Raw genomic sequence first — 15519 nt, 5'->3', positions numbered from 1 at the left:
AATTTCTGTTTTGTCTGTCTTTACTTCTACATACTATAGTGTTATTTAGCAATAGAATGTAAAACTTCCTACTGCAAGTCAATATCACAACTATCAATACTTTAATAAGCCAGAGAGTCATAATTCCAAATTCCATTTTGGAAATCACTTGAAGTTGTTTCGATAAATTATTTCCTCTAGAAACCAAATTTTCTTGACCTGCTGGCAATTATTGCACTAAGGTAGAAAGGGCTAGGCTGGGCCAGAGGGATTTGCTATCTTGCACTTTGATCTTGGCAAAGATCTATACTATAAACAGTTTCTGAGAAATTTCTCAAGAGATGTCAGCTAAGCATGCCAGAGGCTAACCTCTTCTTTTGTGATTTGTGACTTGTATTTGCATGATTTCACACTTAATCCATAGTGTAGACTGTCAAATGGATGTTATAACTCAGAATTAGCAATCTAATGTGTGAAGATTGATTGGAAAAGCCTAGAGATCAATTTAAGGTGACACTCACATGAAAGTTGAAGCTTAATTTTCAGAATGAGTCCAGATATAGCTCAGCAAAGTATAGTTTTAGTCCTATTTTTCATTAACAAGAAGTATCTTGTCATATTCATAGCTAGCTCTTTGGCCTACTTATGCCCATATATTTACCACTTGTAAAAGGAACGTGTATTTTCCCTATCTGACAATTGTTGGGCTTTCATAAGCAATACTATATTTTAAATCCTTCGTGGCGTCAAAGACTAATAAGGCTATCTACAGTCTAAATGATGACAAAGCAAAATTCCTTCCCTTCCTAAACTAAATTTACCCCTTTGATTCCAGTCCTGTAAGAGGATGAGCACGTCCATAAAGCCACTGGGATCTGAGCACTCAGATGATTGGGTCCCTTCTTCTCCAAATACACTCACTGCTCAAAAATAGATAAAGCATCTGTAAATAACTAAATAAACCTGTATCTACAGTTGTTCTCATTCAAAGTGTTTTATGTTACTTATTATAGTCCAGAAATTATTAGCAACTTCCACAGAGGATATTCCAAAAGGGAGGGAGGGAGGGAGCGAGTGTGATTGATACATTTTTCTTATTTCCACAAAAATCTATTACTTTCTTTTGCAGCTCAAAGATGTGTGGGGCTTGTAACAACAGAGTTTATATGTAAAGGTCAGCTAATGTGTTTCACATTTTCCACCTAATCCTTATGGTCTTATCTGCCGCTATCTTCAATATTTGCTAAACCGGGAGTTTAAAAAATTGAGAAGAAGGTTAAAATGATTGATAATCTGCATTCTCATGAGTTTCACTATAGCATCCATGCACTTCAGTTCAAATAGAAGGTGAAACATGACAACTGCTACATAGAAATTGAATTTTTAAATACTAGTTGGAAATGTCATTTATCAAATAAAGCAGTGTCTCATAACTCAATGTCCACTTATGCGCCTTGAGTGACAATAGCTTATTAACATCACAGCTCAGAAAGAACAAGCGTTCTCCTGTAGCTTGCTTGGTAGGAGCTTAATGTTTATTATGAGTTTAAAGAGTATTTTTTAATATTTGGAAATTCTTCAATATTTTTATATCAAAAGATGCCCCTTCCTTCCCATTGTTATCATTGTTATAATCAGTTTGTCTTTAAACTACATGTATAAAAAAAAGGAGCCAAGTTCTATAGTAGCTATAACGGCAAGGAACAGATGTAATTCATATGTCTCAGGAAAGAAAAGAAAGTCTATCTTTGTTGTGATCTACTGATTACTTAACAGGACTGGGAATCAGGACTCAAAGGTCTCAGCCCTAGACAAAAGACTTTGCTAAACTGGGATTAACACTAAACTTGTATCAATAACATAAGGAAAATAATCCAAACCTTTCAGATCAATAGATGAGCTGTGAAATTCAGATCCAGAGTTTGAAAACTCCCAAATAGCAGGAGTGTTCGGCTCCAGAGTTTTGGTTTAGCCAGTCGTAGAGAATGGAACCATCTGTTATAGTTTGAATCTGTGATCTAGCACCCCTCCCCTACAAAAGTTCAGTGATGCTCAGATCAAATCACCTGGCTTGGACCCATCTCTAATTAGAGCTATAACGTCTTTAAAATAAAACATTTGAAATAAAAAAACACTCTTAAGTTAAGATCGCCCTAAAACGAGTAAAGGCCTGAACATTGGAAATGCAGAGTTATGGGGCCAGATCCTCAGCGGATATAAATTGGCCTAGTTGCATTGACTTACTTGGTGCTGCACCAATTTATACAGCTGAGCCTCTGGCCCATCGTTTCTCAAAAAGGAGTAATTCTACCTCTTCACCCCTGCACTCTGCACACCACTGGTCCTAGCCTATCTTGCATGTTTTGTCAAATGACATACCCTGGGTTCTGAATCTAGGATTAGCATCTAATATCTGAAAAATGGACAGCATTAAGATAGATATTGGGTTGTCTCTCTCAGGCTTCTGTTAGAATTCTGGACCCAGCTGGATTCCTTTCAGCTAAGAACAAGTTTTCTCCTTTATATCATTCGAGAGGAATTCAACTGCCTTGATGTTTCACAGAGATGCACAGTAGCATTGTCAGGGAGAGGACCCATTGCTGTACTCTGAAACAAGGCATGGCATGTGCTGCCTTCCTTTCTGCCATGTTAGCTTCTGACAATGGCCTCTGCAGAAGAGTTTGGGGACCCTGAGCCCCACTCCACCATCTCTTGACAAATCTAGCAGTGCCAGCAGTGGCATTAAGGTTAAACCTGTTTTTCAAGGAGGATTTACACTTTATGAACTCTGGGAAGGTGACCGTGCTGATCATATCTTTTTACACTCATTTTAAATGTTAAGTAAATCTGGTTTTCATGAGGCTTTTATTTATAGCTAATGTGTTCTGTTTCTAATGTGGCTGAGGTACATGTGCAAAATGTTTAAATCACATTAAACATACCCAAAATATAATATCCTCCATGCTGGTGTCTTGACCTTATTCAAACATATCAAACACTAGCTACCAGTATCAAGTGAGATTGCTCTTTTAACAAAAAATAATTCACATCTGGGTCAAATAAACTCTGCATAATTAGTAAATATCTTGTTCATCTCTCCGTTACCTGCAACTTGAGAGCTCTTCTCATCTTTGATAGCATTAAGACCAACATCTCATTGTTTACATTACTTCAGTCAATATGTCAATAGAGTACCCAGTTTCTCTCTCCCTCCTGATAAACAGATCCTAACCAAAAAACTGCAGGTTCAGCTTTTCCATTCAAGATCTTGTGTTAAACATATACTTGCCATCCAGAAGCTACACAACAATGCTTTCCTGTTCAGTGCTCTGTAGTTATGTCATTTGTACCTTTCTTTTTCTAAGTTAATTTGTTCTTGTAATTTGTGTTTTTTTAATTTGCTGAGGCACAAGGTGACCTTGTGATTTAAAGACATTTGTCTAGGCCATGAGATATTACCCTCTATTCCATTTTCTTGAGCCATCTCAGTTTATGAAGGTTAAACCTGGTAAAAGCTCCAGAAATACAAATTTCACAAGTTAGAATGGGAACTGTCCTATACTTCATGCCAAAGATGCAAGGTCTGACAGCTACTTAGGGAGGCTATGCAGTTCAGAGTTGCACGAGCTTGTCGTTTCAGAGCTATTTTTATTATGCTATAATGGGAAATAAACTTAACTAGACCAGTATCTGTACTTTACGCTGAATTGTGTATCCCCAAGTTAGTATTGTTTTTCTACATTCAAATTACATTTCATCTTATTAGAAAAGAAAATTGCTTACCCGTAATAACTCTTTTGTAAAGACAGCATCAAATGACTCCGACTCTTGGCCCCTTATGTTGGAAGCACAACGTCCAAGAATTCTCCTAGCTTTTAGGACCTCTGTAGTACTGGTAGTTGATCCCCCACCCAAATCCCTCCAGTCCAATTGTCAGGGTCCCCCTTAGAATCATCCAGTAAGTTCCTGACAACATAGCAAGCAAAAATTCCCATAAACACACTGTTGGAACAAACACACAAGAGCTATCTGACAGGATGAACAAAAATCAATGTAATGAGTACAGTTTGGTTTGGTATGTGGGTGAGCAGAAGGCTAGATTTTGCATTACACTCCAGCCCTTTCCCATCACCGGAGCTGCACAAAGCTACCAGATTCTAACCGTAACTCACCAGCAAAGAATTTTCCTAAAGGAGGTGAACTCTTCACTGGAGGAATGCTGCAGAAATATTTCCTGCCCCAGCTGTCCTGATTGCAGTGTGGAGGGTGCTGAGGGAGGGAGGATGTTGTGGTGGAATTCTGTTCCACTATGGTGAGCCTCCATTCGCGTAAGGTCCCTTAGGGCTAGCACTTTCCCCTTTGCCTCTCTACAGTAGCAAAGTTTGTGGAATACAGTGAACAAAGTGGGCCTTGATTTCCTTTAACTCTGTATACTGACCTCAGCCTTTTCACCAAAATGATTCTCCACAGAATAGGGGGGTGGATTAGCTTCTGTTCTTCCTCATATGAATGATACATGTACGCAGCCAGGGACATCTAATTCAAAGCAACAGCTCTTACCACCATAATTCCTGCATCAAAGGTTGCCAAACCAATACCTTACAAAGACCTCTTTTACATCTCCTGTCTTACTTCTTGGGAACAGAATTAATTAGTGCAAGCACTACTCTACTATTATGTATTATGCGTATTATCATAATGCCAAGGAGCCCCAGTCATGGACTACAACCCCATTGTGCTAGCAGTTGTACAGACACAGAAGAGAAAGACAGTCCAAAGAGCTTACAATATATGGATATAAACAGACTGACAGGGAACAATAAGACAATATTAGTCAGCATGATGGGCAGTAATCTCAGCACAACAGCAGCCTAGCCATTGTAGGGTTTTTACTCTGGAGTTCGAACTGCCCTTTGGACATAAAAAACTGGCAGTTCACAGCCCTCAGTATTGCACTGATACTTTTTCCTTCCATTAGAATCCCAGTGTGATGGCCAGGTGCTCTCTGGAAGCCCTGGCTAGTGGCTAGGGGGGTCAGGCCTTTAGTCATCACATTTCTAGTCTTCCCCCTGGACCAAATTCACATCTGGTGTCAGTCTGTCTTTGTCTTTGTTTGGGATGGAGTTAACCCTCTGGTCGGGTTATCCACTCAATCCTATCTCTTCCCAGTGTGGCAGAGTACCTGGGAAGATAGGGGCTTGGTTATTGACTCCCCCACAAGAATCCAACCGCAGCTATGGTTTTCAAAAGACATTTATCCTTCCCCTCCTCCCCACCAGGGTAGAATCTAGAATGTAAGGGGCTTTGGGCCCTTTTTAATGAGACTTGGGCAGAGGGTTGGTAGGGGAGTCTGGACCCTCCCACTCAATCAGGCTCCAGCCCAGGCCCTGTAAAGGTACTAAATGTCCAGTACCCAGGAACACCTTAAGGCTGTCCCTGGGCCACTTTCTACCACGTACGCTGTTGTCCAAGTCTTGCGATCTGTCCCAAAACAGTAACAGAACAAGGTGCTGATTGAACCTTCAGTCCATCTGGGCTCAGCAGGTAGGATCCTCTCCTCCAGGAGATGGTTTCTGCAGCACCCTTGCCCAGGAGCTCTCAGGGCAGCTCCTTCTCCCTTCCTTGTCAGCCTCTTTCTGAGCTGTTTGGCTCCACCTCCAGCTGGAGCATGCTCTGCAGGTGTGGCTGGATGGGGTCGTCTGGGCCTGGAGTTGCTCTTTAACCCCTTCAATTCTAGTGCAGGGTTTGTACATCCCATCACACTCAGAAACAAATCTGAGATTCAAGGATGCCATAAATTTGTTTTTTCCTTCTAAGTGTGAATACATAATACATGCTCTCTCACTCTGTTCTCCAAACACTAAGCATACAGGCCCTGATTCAGGAAAGCATGGTTCAGAACAGCACACTCGTTTGCAGAAGTACTGTCCTGAATCAGGGCCTTAGTCACAGACAGCTCAAGGAATAATATCGCCTAAGTTGTTCCAAATCTTTCATCTCCTGCATGTTAGTTCTCAATCAGAATTGTGTTGGCCCTACATCAAACATTTGTATTTCATGGAAGAACAGTTACGAATTCATGAATACTACATTATGTAAAGATATGGCTAAAAACTGGTGCTTATCATTAGGGAAAATGTGGGTAGGAAAGGATTTATTTTATATGCAGGAAACAACAGATATTTCATTTTGTTTGCACAGAAGTCTGTCTCTTGCTGATATGAATGCTAGGCTGCAAGCACATTTCTGATCAAGTTTAGTAATTAAATTTAGCAGCAAATATGTTTTCTTATCAGGTTTGAGAATTTTTTGCTACCTCGGTGATTTATGTCATGTTGACCTCAGATCAAGGCTGGTATTTTTAATTTAACTGAGGTGAAACTCCTTCATTTTCCAAAAGCATATAGCTGATTGAGAATTCTTTACACTTCCTTGTTATGTTGGGACTGACTTGAAATAGATTGGATTATTTCTAAAATGCTATTCTGTTTTTTATAAAGGTCATCAAACCACAGCAAAGGATCCACATGTCATTCTGCTTGAGTACGTGACTGTTATTACTTTATTCTACCTAATTTAATCATCAAACGTATTCATCTCATGAGACAGTAATTTTCTTACAAGTGCAATTATATTTCGCAGTATGACTGCTGATTAGGCAGAAACAGAGAAATAACTCATCAGAAAATTACAAAAAGAATTAATCATCAACATGTATAGTAAAGATTACAGTACTTGGCAGTCTCCAGTTAAACTCCTTCATTCTCAAACGTACTAGCCAAGGCTTAATAGGAAGCATGTATACATACCCAATGAATGAGTAAAGATCACATAACCACTCACTAAAGGTTTACACTTCTAATTGTGCAAGAAAGATGGAGGAATTTATTGTTTGTTTCTTTATGAGGAACTGTCTTAACTGATGGTATGGAAGATAGTCCTCTGTAGTAAACATGATATTTCATTAGTTGCAAACTACATCCTGGCCTGCAACATTAAAATCCTGAAACACAGAAATGAAAAGATAATGTCAAAACATAGATGACTGTTGTTGTTTGTTGTTATTACTGAAGTCCCCCAAAATATGATCAATGTTGTATAGACACATAGGATGACACAGTCCCTACAAACAACAATTTACAATCTAAGGCCTCAATCTTGCTAGCGTTCTTAACTTCATGCATTGTGATCAGTCCCATTGACTTCAGTTGGACTATTCACAGTGCATAAAATTAAACAGGCACAAAAGTCTTTGCAGGATTGGGGCCTAAGGCTCTGATCCTATATATAGGTGACAGTACACAAGCAGATGGCTACATGCACACAGAGCCCCACTGAAGTCAGTGGGGCTCTGCAACAGTGCATCACACTATAAATTGCAGGTTAGGAGCCTAACAAAATGTATATGAAAGTGTGCAAACAAAAACTATCACTGTAAGGCACTGAAGAGTTTGCCAGTTCACCTACTAAAATCCCAATCTAAAACAGTTGGACATTTAAAGCTCAATCCTGATCTGAGATAGAGTTCATTGGCAGATAAATAAAACTCATTGGCACCTTTATAGGTTCCTTCATTCAAGGATCTAAAAATAATATACATAAGTAGGTATCATTATTACCGTCTTTTTACACACAAGTGAGGCACGTGTACCCAGGTTCACATAACAAGTCCGTGGCTGAATCAGTAGTAGAACCTTAGGTCTCTGGACTCCCAGTCCAATACTGTTATCACTAGACAACACTGTCTCCCTCACTGGCTATATGAAGTTGCAAGCACTGTAGCTAGCTTTAAAAGTTATATAGAGATGCACTATTATGATTACTCAATCAGGACTAACTACTTAATGTTTAAATCAGGTTTGCTTATCTCCATTCCCTTCTCCCCTCCCCCACACATCTGCTTACGAGTTTCACTTTTAAGAATTATTTATTAATGTATCTGCATTGATACACACACTAAAAAGGTGACTTTATGCTGCCTGTGGTTTTCCCCATGGAATTTAAGCTAATGGTTTAGGATGTACCTACCTGAAAAACCCCCTCTGTCCCCACCCCACACTATCATAGTGGATGTCAGCAGAGTCACTTGAGCTGTCATATACTCTAGGAGTCCTTCCCATAAATTAGAGACCCACCTCTAAAGTAACACTTCAGTATCCCTAAACAGCAGCAATGCTATTCAGTATATCCCATAATCAGCAAGCTAGACAACTTAAAACCTCAAATCACCATCCCTTTCCAATAATTCACCACCCACACAATTCTCCTCCAGCCTTTTTCAAAAAAGATTGAAGACTAGCTTTGCAGCATACCCTACCTCTGTGCTACTATGGACCAAGGGAGGTTCCTAAGCCCTGAGGCCTCTTGCATCAGCTCAAGCACCTTTACTGATTTACAAAATGCATTGCATGCTGGGATGGTGGTTTCCTTGGTCAGTATGTGCTAAGCCATTTAGGGCTCTATAGATCAAAACCTGTACCTTAAACTCCTCCTGAAAACCCACAGACAGCATAAAGCCACCTTCAGGCCCCCACTCAGGTTCTGTGTCCAGGAGAACTAGGCCAGCCCTGAGGATCAGGCCAGTGTCCAGCAGCTACTGTGAGATGATTGTAGCACACTTATGGCTGTTTCACCTTCCCATCCTCAGGAACAGCATTGCAAACAGGATACTAGACACGCTGAATCAATGGATGCTACCAGATATGATGGTATCCTCAAGAAACGGGTAGGGGAAATCCATGCCCTGAAGCAGTAATTTCAGCAATAATAATATGGATTGAACACCATGATTTTATATCATACAGTTATTACATTTATGGTACAAAGTAAAGTATTATATTTATTAGGCAAAATATATTTCCTTCATTTAGTCAAAAAAGTTCAAACCGGAAAGAAGACATTTTTAACAGGGAGGATAATTAAGTAGTGGAACATCTTACTAAGGAATTCAGTAACCTTTCCCCCACTTGGAATCTTTACATTGAGACTGGATGGCTTTCTAAAAGGCATGTACTTGTTCAGCCACAAGTTATGGGTGGGGTGAAATTCTATGATGTTATGCAGGTGGTCAGACTGGACTATCATGGTCTCTTTTGGCCTCAAAAATCTATAAATTTACTGTGAAATTTAAAAACGGCATTAAAAATATTTGGGTCCCAAATCAATTTAGGAATAAAGGAACATTTTCACTTGATCCTTGGACAAATGCCAGAGTCTTAGGACAGGGCTACACTTAAAACGCTGCAGCAGTGCAGTTGTGCCACTGTAGTGCTTCAGTGAAGATGCTACTATGCTGACGGGACAGCTTCTCCCATAGGCATAGTTAATCCACCTCCGTGAGAGTGGGGTAAAGTCAGTACAACTACGTCACTCAGGGATGTGGATTTTTCACACCCTTCAGCGATTTAGTTATACTAGTGTAAGTTTATAGTGCAGGCATGGGCCTTATAGTCCAGCACATTAATGAGACATTTTCAATATCAGGGATATTTAATCTTCAGTTCCTATTGTTTTTAAAAAAAATCTTAAAGTCAATCATTTTAATCCAACTCATTTTGCAAATAAGAAAGGAAGACTATAAGGGGAAAATTAAGTATTAACATCTTTCGTACCTCTATAGCACAACATGACATGACATTTGAAATCATCTCTTTATGTTCCTTTTCTTTCATTAATTTGTTCTGGTAGGGGTTCCTCTGCAGGCTGGTTTTGTTCGGATTCTCCCCTTTTGTCTACAAAATAAATAAATGTTATAAAACATTTTATAATCAGATTCTTTGTTTTCCTTTAAAATAATACAGATTTTGACTGCAATAAGTTATAGTCTCCCTAAACTATGTAAAACACTATATAAATAGTAATTTATGGTTTCATTAAAGTAACTAGTACCCTTTCAAGAAATAACATTTGTAGCTCCAGGAAAAAAAAGTGAAAACAACTTCCATGTCAAATAACCATGTGTCAAAGTTCACTAGACATGATGGATTCAATTCTGTAGCCAGATATGTACGTAGAGTGCCTACTGATTTCAGTGAGACAGCCACATGTCCAGTTGAGTGCAGAAGGTGGTTGAATTATCTTATTTCTTCCTCTCACTCTTCAATGGCAGCCCCTCCCCTGGCCTATGTTTCTTCTGTCTTCCTGATTTGTAGTTAAAAAAAAGAGCAGTTGGGGCTTCTTCTCTTCCCCTCCAAAGAGGCCAGTGTAGGGGATCTGGGCTATAAGGGTCTTTTTGTCTATGAAATTAAGAGGGGAGGGGGAGGCTACTCACATCCTACTTGCATTCCAAGAGCAGGGAAGCCTAAGTACAGCTACTTCCAGTAGAACAGTCATAGATGCCAAAAATAGGATTTACAATTTAATAAACAAACAGATAAATCCCCTAAAAGCTATGAATAACCACTGCTATCTAGTCATCTAATTCCCTGTTGTCTATCTAGTCCATTCCCTTATCATCACTTTAAGGACAGTTGTTTTTATGGTCAGCTTCAGTAACAACTCTTGTCCTTTCATGGTATTTATGCCCAGGCAAGATGTAATCTTTCGCAGCATGTATGACCTTTTGCAGGTCAGAAGTTGGGAGGAGTTTTTATTGTGTGACAGACCCAGGCCAGTGGGATACAGGAGTCTGGTAGAGGGCAAATATTCTGGTCACTGGATGAGTAGTTTTCTGTTCCCCAAGTGACCAGAGCAGGGGTTGCACTAGAGTAATCAGGAACCTGCCAGAACCAATTAAGGCAGACAGGCTGATTAGATCACCTGCAGCCAATCAAGGCAGGCTAATCAGGGCACCTGGGTTTAAAAAGGAGCTCACTCCAGTCAGGGAGGGGGGAGCCAGAGGAGAGGAAGTGTGTGTGAGGAGCTGGGAGCAAGAGGTGCAAGGAGCTGAGAGTGAGAGTGTGCTGCTGGAGGACTAAGGAGTACAAATGTTATCAGACACCAGGAGGAAGGTCCTGTGGTGAGGATAAAGAAGGTGTTTGGAGGAGGCCATGGGGAAGTAGCCCAGGGAGTTGCAGCTGTTACAGGAGACACTCTAGACAGCTGCAATCCACAGGGCCCTGGGCTGGAACCCGGAGTACAGGGCGGGCCCGGGTTCCCCCCAAACCTCCCAACTCCTGATAGACACAGGAGAAGTTGACCCAGACTGTGGGGAAGATCACTGAGGTGAGAAAATCTGCCAAATAAGCGCAGGACCCACCAAAGTAGAGGCGGAACTTTGTCACAATTGATATTGATACCTGAATGATAGTTTGAGCAGACATTGTTTGTGTGCTACTGTGAAAGAAAATGGCAAGAGGTGATTTTTTTCCTGCTGCAGAAGATCTGCCAAGGTAGCAACCAAGAATATACAACAAAACTAATGCATGTTAACGTGATTCACTTGCATGCTTAGAGAGTAGGCAGATTCACTTAAAGAAGTCAAACAACTAGGCATAGTTGATCATAGTTGATACAAAATATCCAAGCTAATAATGAAAATGATATAAAACTAAAATAAAAAGGGAAGACAAAAAAGCAATACCTAAAAACATTATATGTTCATCAGGCATATGAAATATATAGAGTACATTGTATATGTAGTATGTATACACACACAAAAATATATACACAGGACATATACTGTTTGCATATACGATTCTGCTTTCACAGTTTACAAAAAAAATCAATGAAAGCACACTTTATTTTGTTACTACATTCATGATGCATTCCTCTCATCGGTCATCTACTCACAGTAAGTCAACCAAAATTGAAGACATGAAATCTACATTTGAGAAGAACAGCCAATGGTGTATGTTCCGTTATACACTATTTGGCACACCAGTAAGGCTGCCAACACAGAGAACAAACGGTATAACAAGGGTATTGAAAACCAACCCACTTTACCACTAGTAGCCAGAGCTGTGCAAATAATGGATTCTTCAGTTTGCTGACAATTTTTAAAAAATCTTTCAGACAGCACTGAAAATGAAATTTTCACCAAACTGAATAGTTGGGGAAAAAATTTAAAGGTCAAATTAAAAATTTTGTTTAGATTTCAAGTTGAAAGGAGAGGCCTGCTTTGAAGGTATTTTAAATAAAATTTGCAAGAAATTTCTAAAGAATTGTTTTGCACCAAAAAAATCTAAATGTTTTGTTTTGGAAACAAAATAAAATAAAATGTTTAAACCTTTTTTTTGGGGGGGGGGGTTGTTTTGTTTTCCACATGAACAATTCAGTGAAATTGCAAAACATTTCCATGTCACCAAATCTGCGTTTATTTATTTTTAATTCAGCAAAAAAATTTCAGACAGCTCTACTATTAGCCTAATCTTGCATTCCTTCAGCACCAAAAACCACCACTGGAAGCAGTAGAAGTTTTAGGTGTATAAAGAATGAAGGTTCAGAACCTCTAGGAGTTCCATACACGAAAGAGTTTGGAAATAGAGCAGGTTATGTACAATATATGTTGATAGCTGAACTCTATCAAATCTGTTGCCACAAATGTAAAAAAATCAAACAGGCAAATGAACTAAAAACTCCAGTTCAACAAAAGAGACTGGAAAACAGTACGGAAAATGACAAACACCAACTCAGCAGTATTAAGGGGTTTTCAGAAAGATACACAATAGATTTTACTGTAACCCACCCCCTCTCCCATAGAGTATAGAAAGTAGGACTTGATCAGGGTTAAAAATGCAATAAGCCTGTAAGTACATCTTTGCAGACCCATGAATTAAGAAAGCCTATGCTGCATATGGTCACCTTTATCACCAAATCTGAAAGTAACACAGAACCTGTTCACAGAAAAAAATCAAAGTGTATAATGCTATTGTCCTCACAACATTGTTCTATGGATGTGAAACATGGACCTGTTATCAACGGCACATTAAGAAGCTTGACGCGTGCCATAGATTGCCTACCCCTGGTCTACATGATAATCAACAATCAAACAGATTAGCCTGATTTGAAATCTGAAAGAGTGCTTGGAACAAAACAATTCTTTCACTACGTCTTGGTCTACACTAGATGCCTTTCACTACGTCTTGGTCTACACTAGATGCCTTTGCCAGTATAGTAATATTGCTTAGGGCTGTAATTTTTCGTGTTATGACATTTTATATCATCAAAAGCTCTCATGTAGATGAAATTATACCAACAAAAACTTTTTTTCAGGGAACTGGTATAAACCATACCAGCAAAGCACTCTTTTGCGGGTGTCAATTGCATCTACACTCAGAACATGTGCGGATATAATTGTACAGGTATAGTGATACCGACAAACCGTTTCTAGTGTAGACAAGGCCTAAACTTAATCACAGCAGTAACTTTAAAATAATTCTATCTTTGTCCTTTGATTTGTATAACAGCTAAGTAAGTTTTAAAAATTAGACAAGATGGGTCAAATTTTCACAAATGTTTGTAAAAACACACAAACTATTGCATGCCAACCCTGAATGTCCATTTCCTTTGACTGTGCATATAAACAGCTAGTTATATTCATAAATGAAAACCAGCACACAAAGGAGGTGCATGTGATGGAGTGTCCACCCCACACAAGATCTGCAGGGTTACAGTGGCTAGCTGGGCCAATTAAGTCCCCAGGCCGCATCTGGAGGAGTCAGGGAGTAGGGATTAATTAGATAAGCCTCGACTGGGCAGGAACAGGAGAAGCCTGTATAAAGCCCAGGAGCTGAGAGCAGCTAGGGGCTGCAGGGAAGGAGTCTGAAGTCACTCCCTGGAAGAAGGGAGGTGTGTTTGGGACTATAGAGGGTAGTCTACAGTTACTCCCGGGGGGGAGAGAGTGTGAGCTGGCAAACCCAGACTTCAGGGACAGCCAGAAAGGTAGGAAAGACTCAGGGGAAAAGCAGCAAGGTATGGGATAGGGCAGATCTTGGCTGCTGATGAGAGGGCCCCTGAGCTGGGACCTGGAGTAGAGAGTGGGCCCGGGTTCTACCACCAAACTCTGGGGAAGTGGCACAGACCAGGCAGTTGAGAGCGGACTGCCTGGGACAGTTTTTTCTGAAAGACTTTGATACCCCAAAAGATGAGGGTGCATAGTGACCTGGCCAGAGGGTCAAATTATGAAGAAGGAGTACCTGGAGTTACAAAGATGGGTGAAGAGACTGCCAAAGGAAAGTGCAGCATGTGGAAGGAGCTAATCCCCAGAGTGGTCAGGTGGAGGCAACCCTAGTGGTGAGTGAACCCCATGTCTGTGCCAAATGTGTCTGCCAAGGTTTACAATTCTGCCTGTATGCTTTAAGATCCATAGTGCAGTTAATCTTGAGTTGGGTAAATCCATCATTGACCACTGCTTGCCAGCATGATCTGTCTGTTGCTGACAACGCCCAGCTGTTAACATCAACATTGCACTGTTTCAAGTTATGCTTCAGTGTGTCCTTGAAGCATTTCTGGTGCTGCCTCATATGCAGTTGAGCACTGTGTTCGCCAGACAGCTACTGCTTTGGCATGCTGGTGTCGTCCATCTTCAACACACGACCAGCCCAGGGGAACTGTGATGCGATAAACATGGCTTCAATCTGTGTAGAGTGACTACATTCCAGAACCTCATTACTAGTAACTTTATCTGCCATATTTGATGCAGGGTACGGCACACAGATGTTGTAAACAGAACTTATCTAGCAGCTTAACATAATGCCTGTAGCAGGTCCAGGTCTTATGGCCATACAACAAGTTGGATAGTACAACCACTTTATAGAGTTTAATTTAGTTTGAAGCTTAATATCATATTGCTGCCAGACTGCCTTATAGTCTTACAAATGATGAACTGGTCTTGTTGATACAACTTGTCAGCAACTTGTCTACAGTAACATCATTTGACAATATACTGCCCAGGTAGCAAAAGTCTGTAACAGCTTTCAGCTGTGTGTTGCTGATAGTGACTTTTGGTTTCATGTAGGGTTTTCCTGGTGCATGTTGATACATGACCTCTGTCTTTTTCAGATTGATTGTCAGCCCTTACCTTTCTGCAGACTGTATGAATCTGTCCATAATCCATTGTATATCTTCTGGAGTATATATCTCTAGAGCACAGTCATCGGCATACAGCAGCTCATAAATAATTGCCTTAAAGATCTTCACGGAAGATCATAGCCTGTTCAGATTAAATAATTTTCCTGAGGATTGGAAACTTATCCTGATACCGGCATTCAGGTCTTTTGTAGCATCATCATGCATTGCTGCATAGAAGAGAATGAACAAGAGTGGACCAGTAATGCAGCCCTGCTTAACACCCTTAGTAATAGGAAATGGGTTGGACAGAACACCATCTACTACTTCCATCATGAAATAGTCTCAAAATGTTGGTGAATTTTTCTGGACAACAAAACTTACATAACACTTACCAAAGCCCAGATCTACTGATGATGCCAAATGCTTTAGACAAGTCAATAAAGACAATGTAAAGGTCCTGTTGCTGTTATCTGCATTTTTTATGCATCTGATGGGCTACCAATATCAAGTCTAACATACCTCATATTGGCCTAAAACTGCATTGCGATTCCAGTAGCATGGAGTTAATGATGGAAAAAAAAAAGCCAAGGC

The 15519-nt window shown here is 40.1% G+C and overlaps 1 protein-coding gene across 3 annotated transcripts in view; it reads right to left on the bottom strand.

The window, feature by feature from the left end:
- Positions 1-6822: 6822 nt before the first annotated feature.
- DCDC2C (doublecortin domain containing 2C) overlaps positions 6823-15519 on the bottom strand; it is a 113644-nt gene continuing 104947 nt past the window's right edge. For all 3 annotated transcript variants that reach the window (XM_039530972.1, XM_039530973.1, XM_039530971.1), the window contains exons 12-13: positions 9591-9710; positions 6823-6982 (exon numbers count right to left, since the gene is read on the bottom strand). In XM_039530972.1, the coding sequence (XP_039386906.1) occupies positions 9631-9710 (80 nt within the window). In that variant the 3' untranslated portion in view covers positions 6823-6982; positions 9591-9630. The remainder of the gene's footprint in view (positions 6983-9590; positions 9711-15519) is intronic.

This window comes from Mauremys reevesii, linkage group 3 (assembly GCF_016161935.1).
Source record: "Mauremys reevesii isolate NIE-2019 linkage group 3, ASM1616193v1, whole genome shotgun sequence".
Taxonomy (NCBI): Eukaryota; Metazoa; Chordata; order Testudines; family Geoemydidae; genus Mauremys; species Mauremys reevesii.
This window is presented reverse-complemented; position numbering and strand designations above follow the sequence as displayed.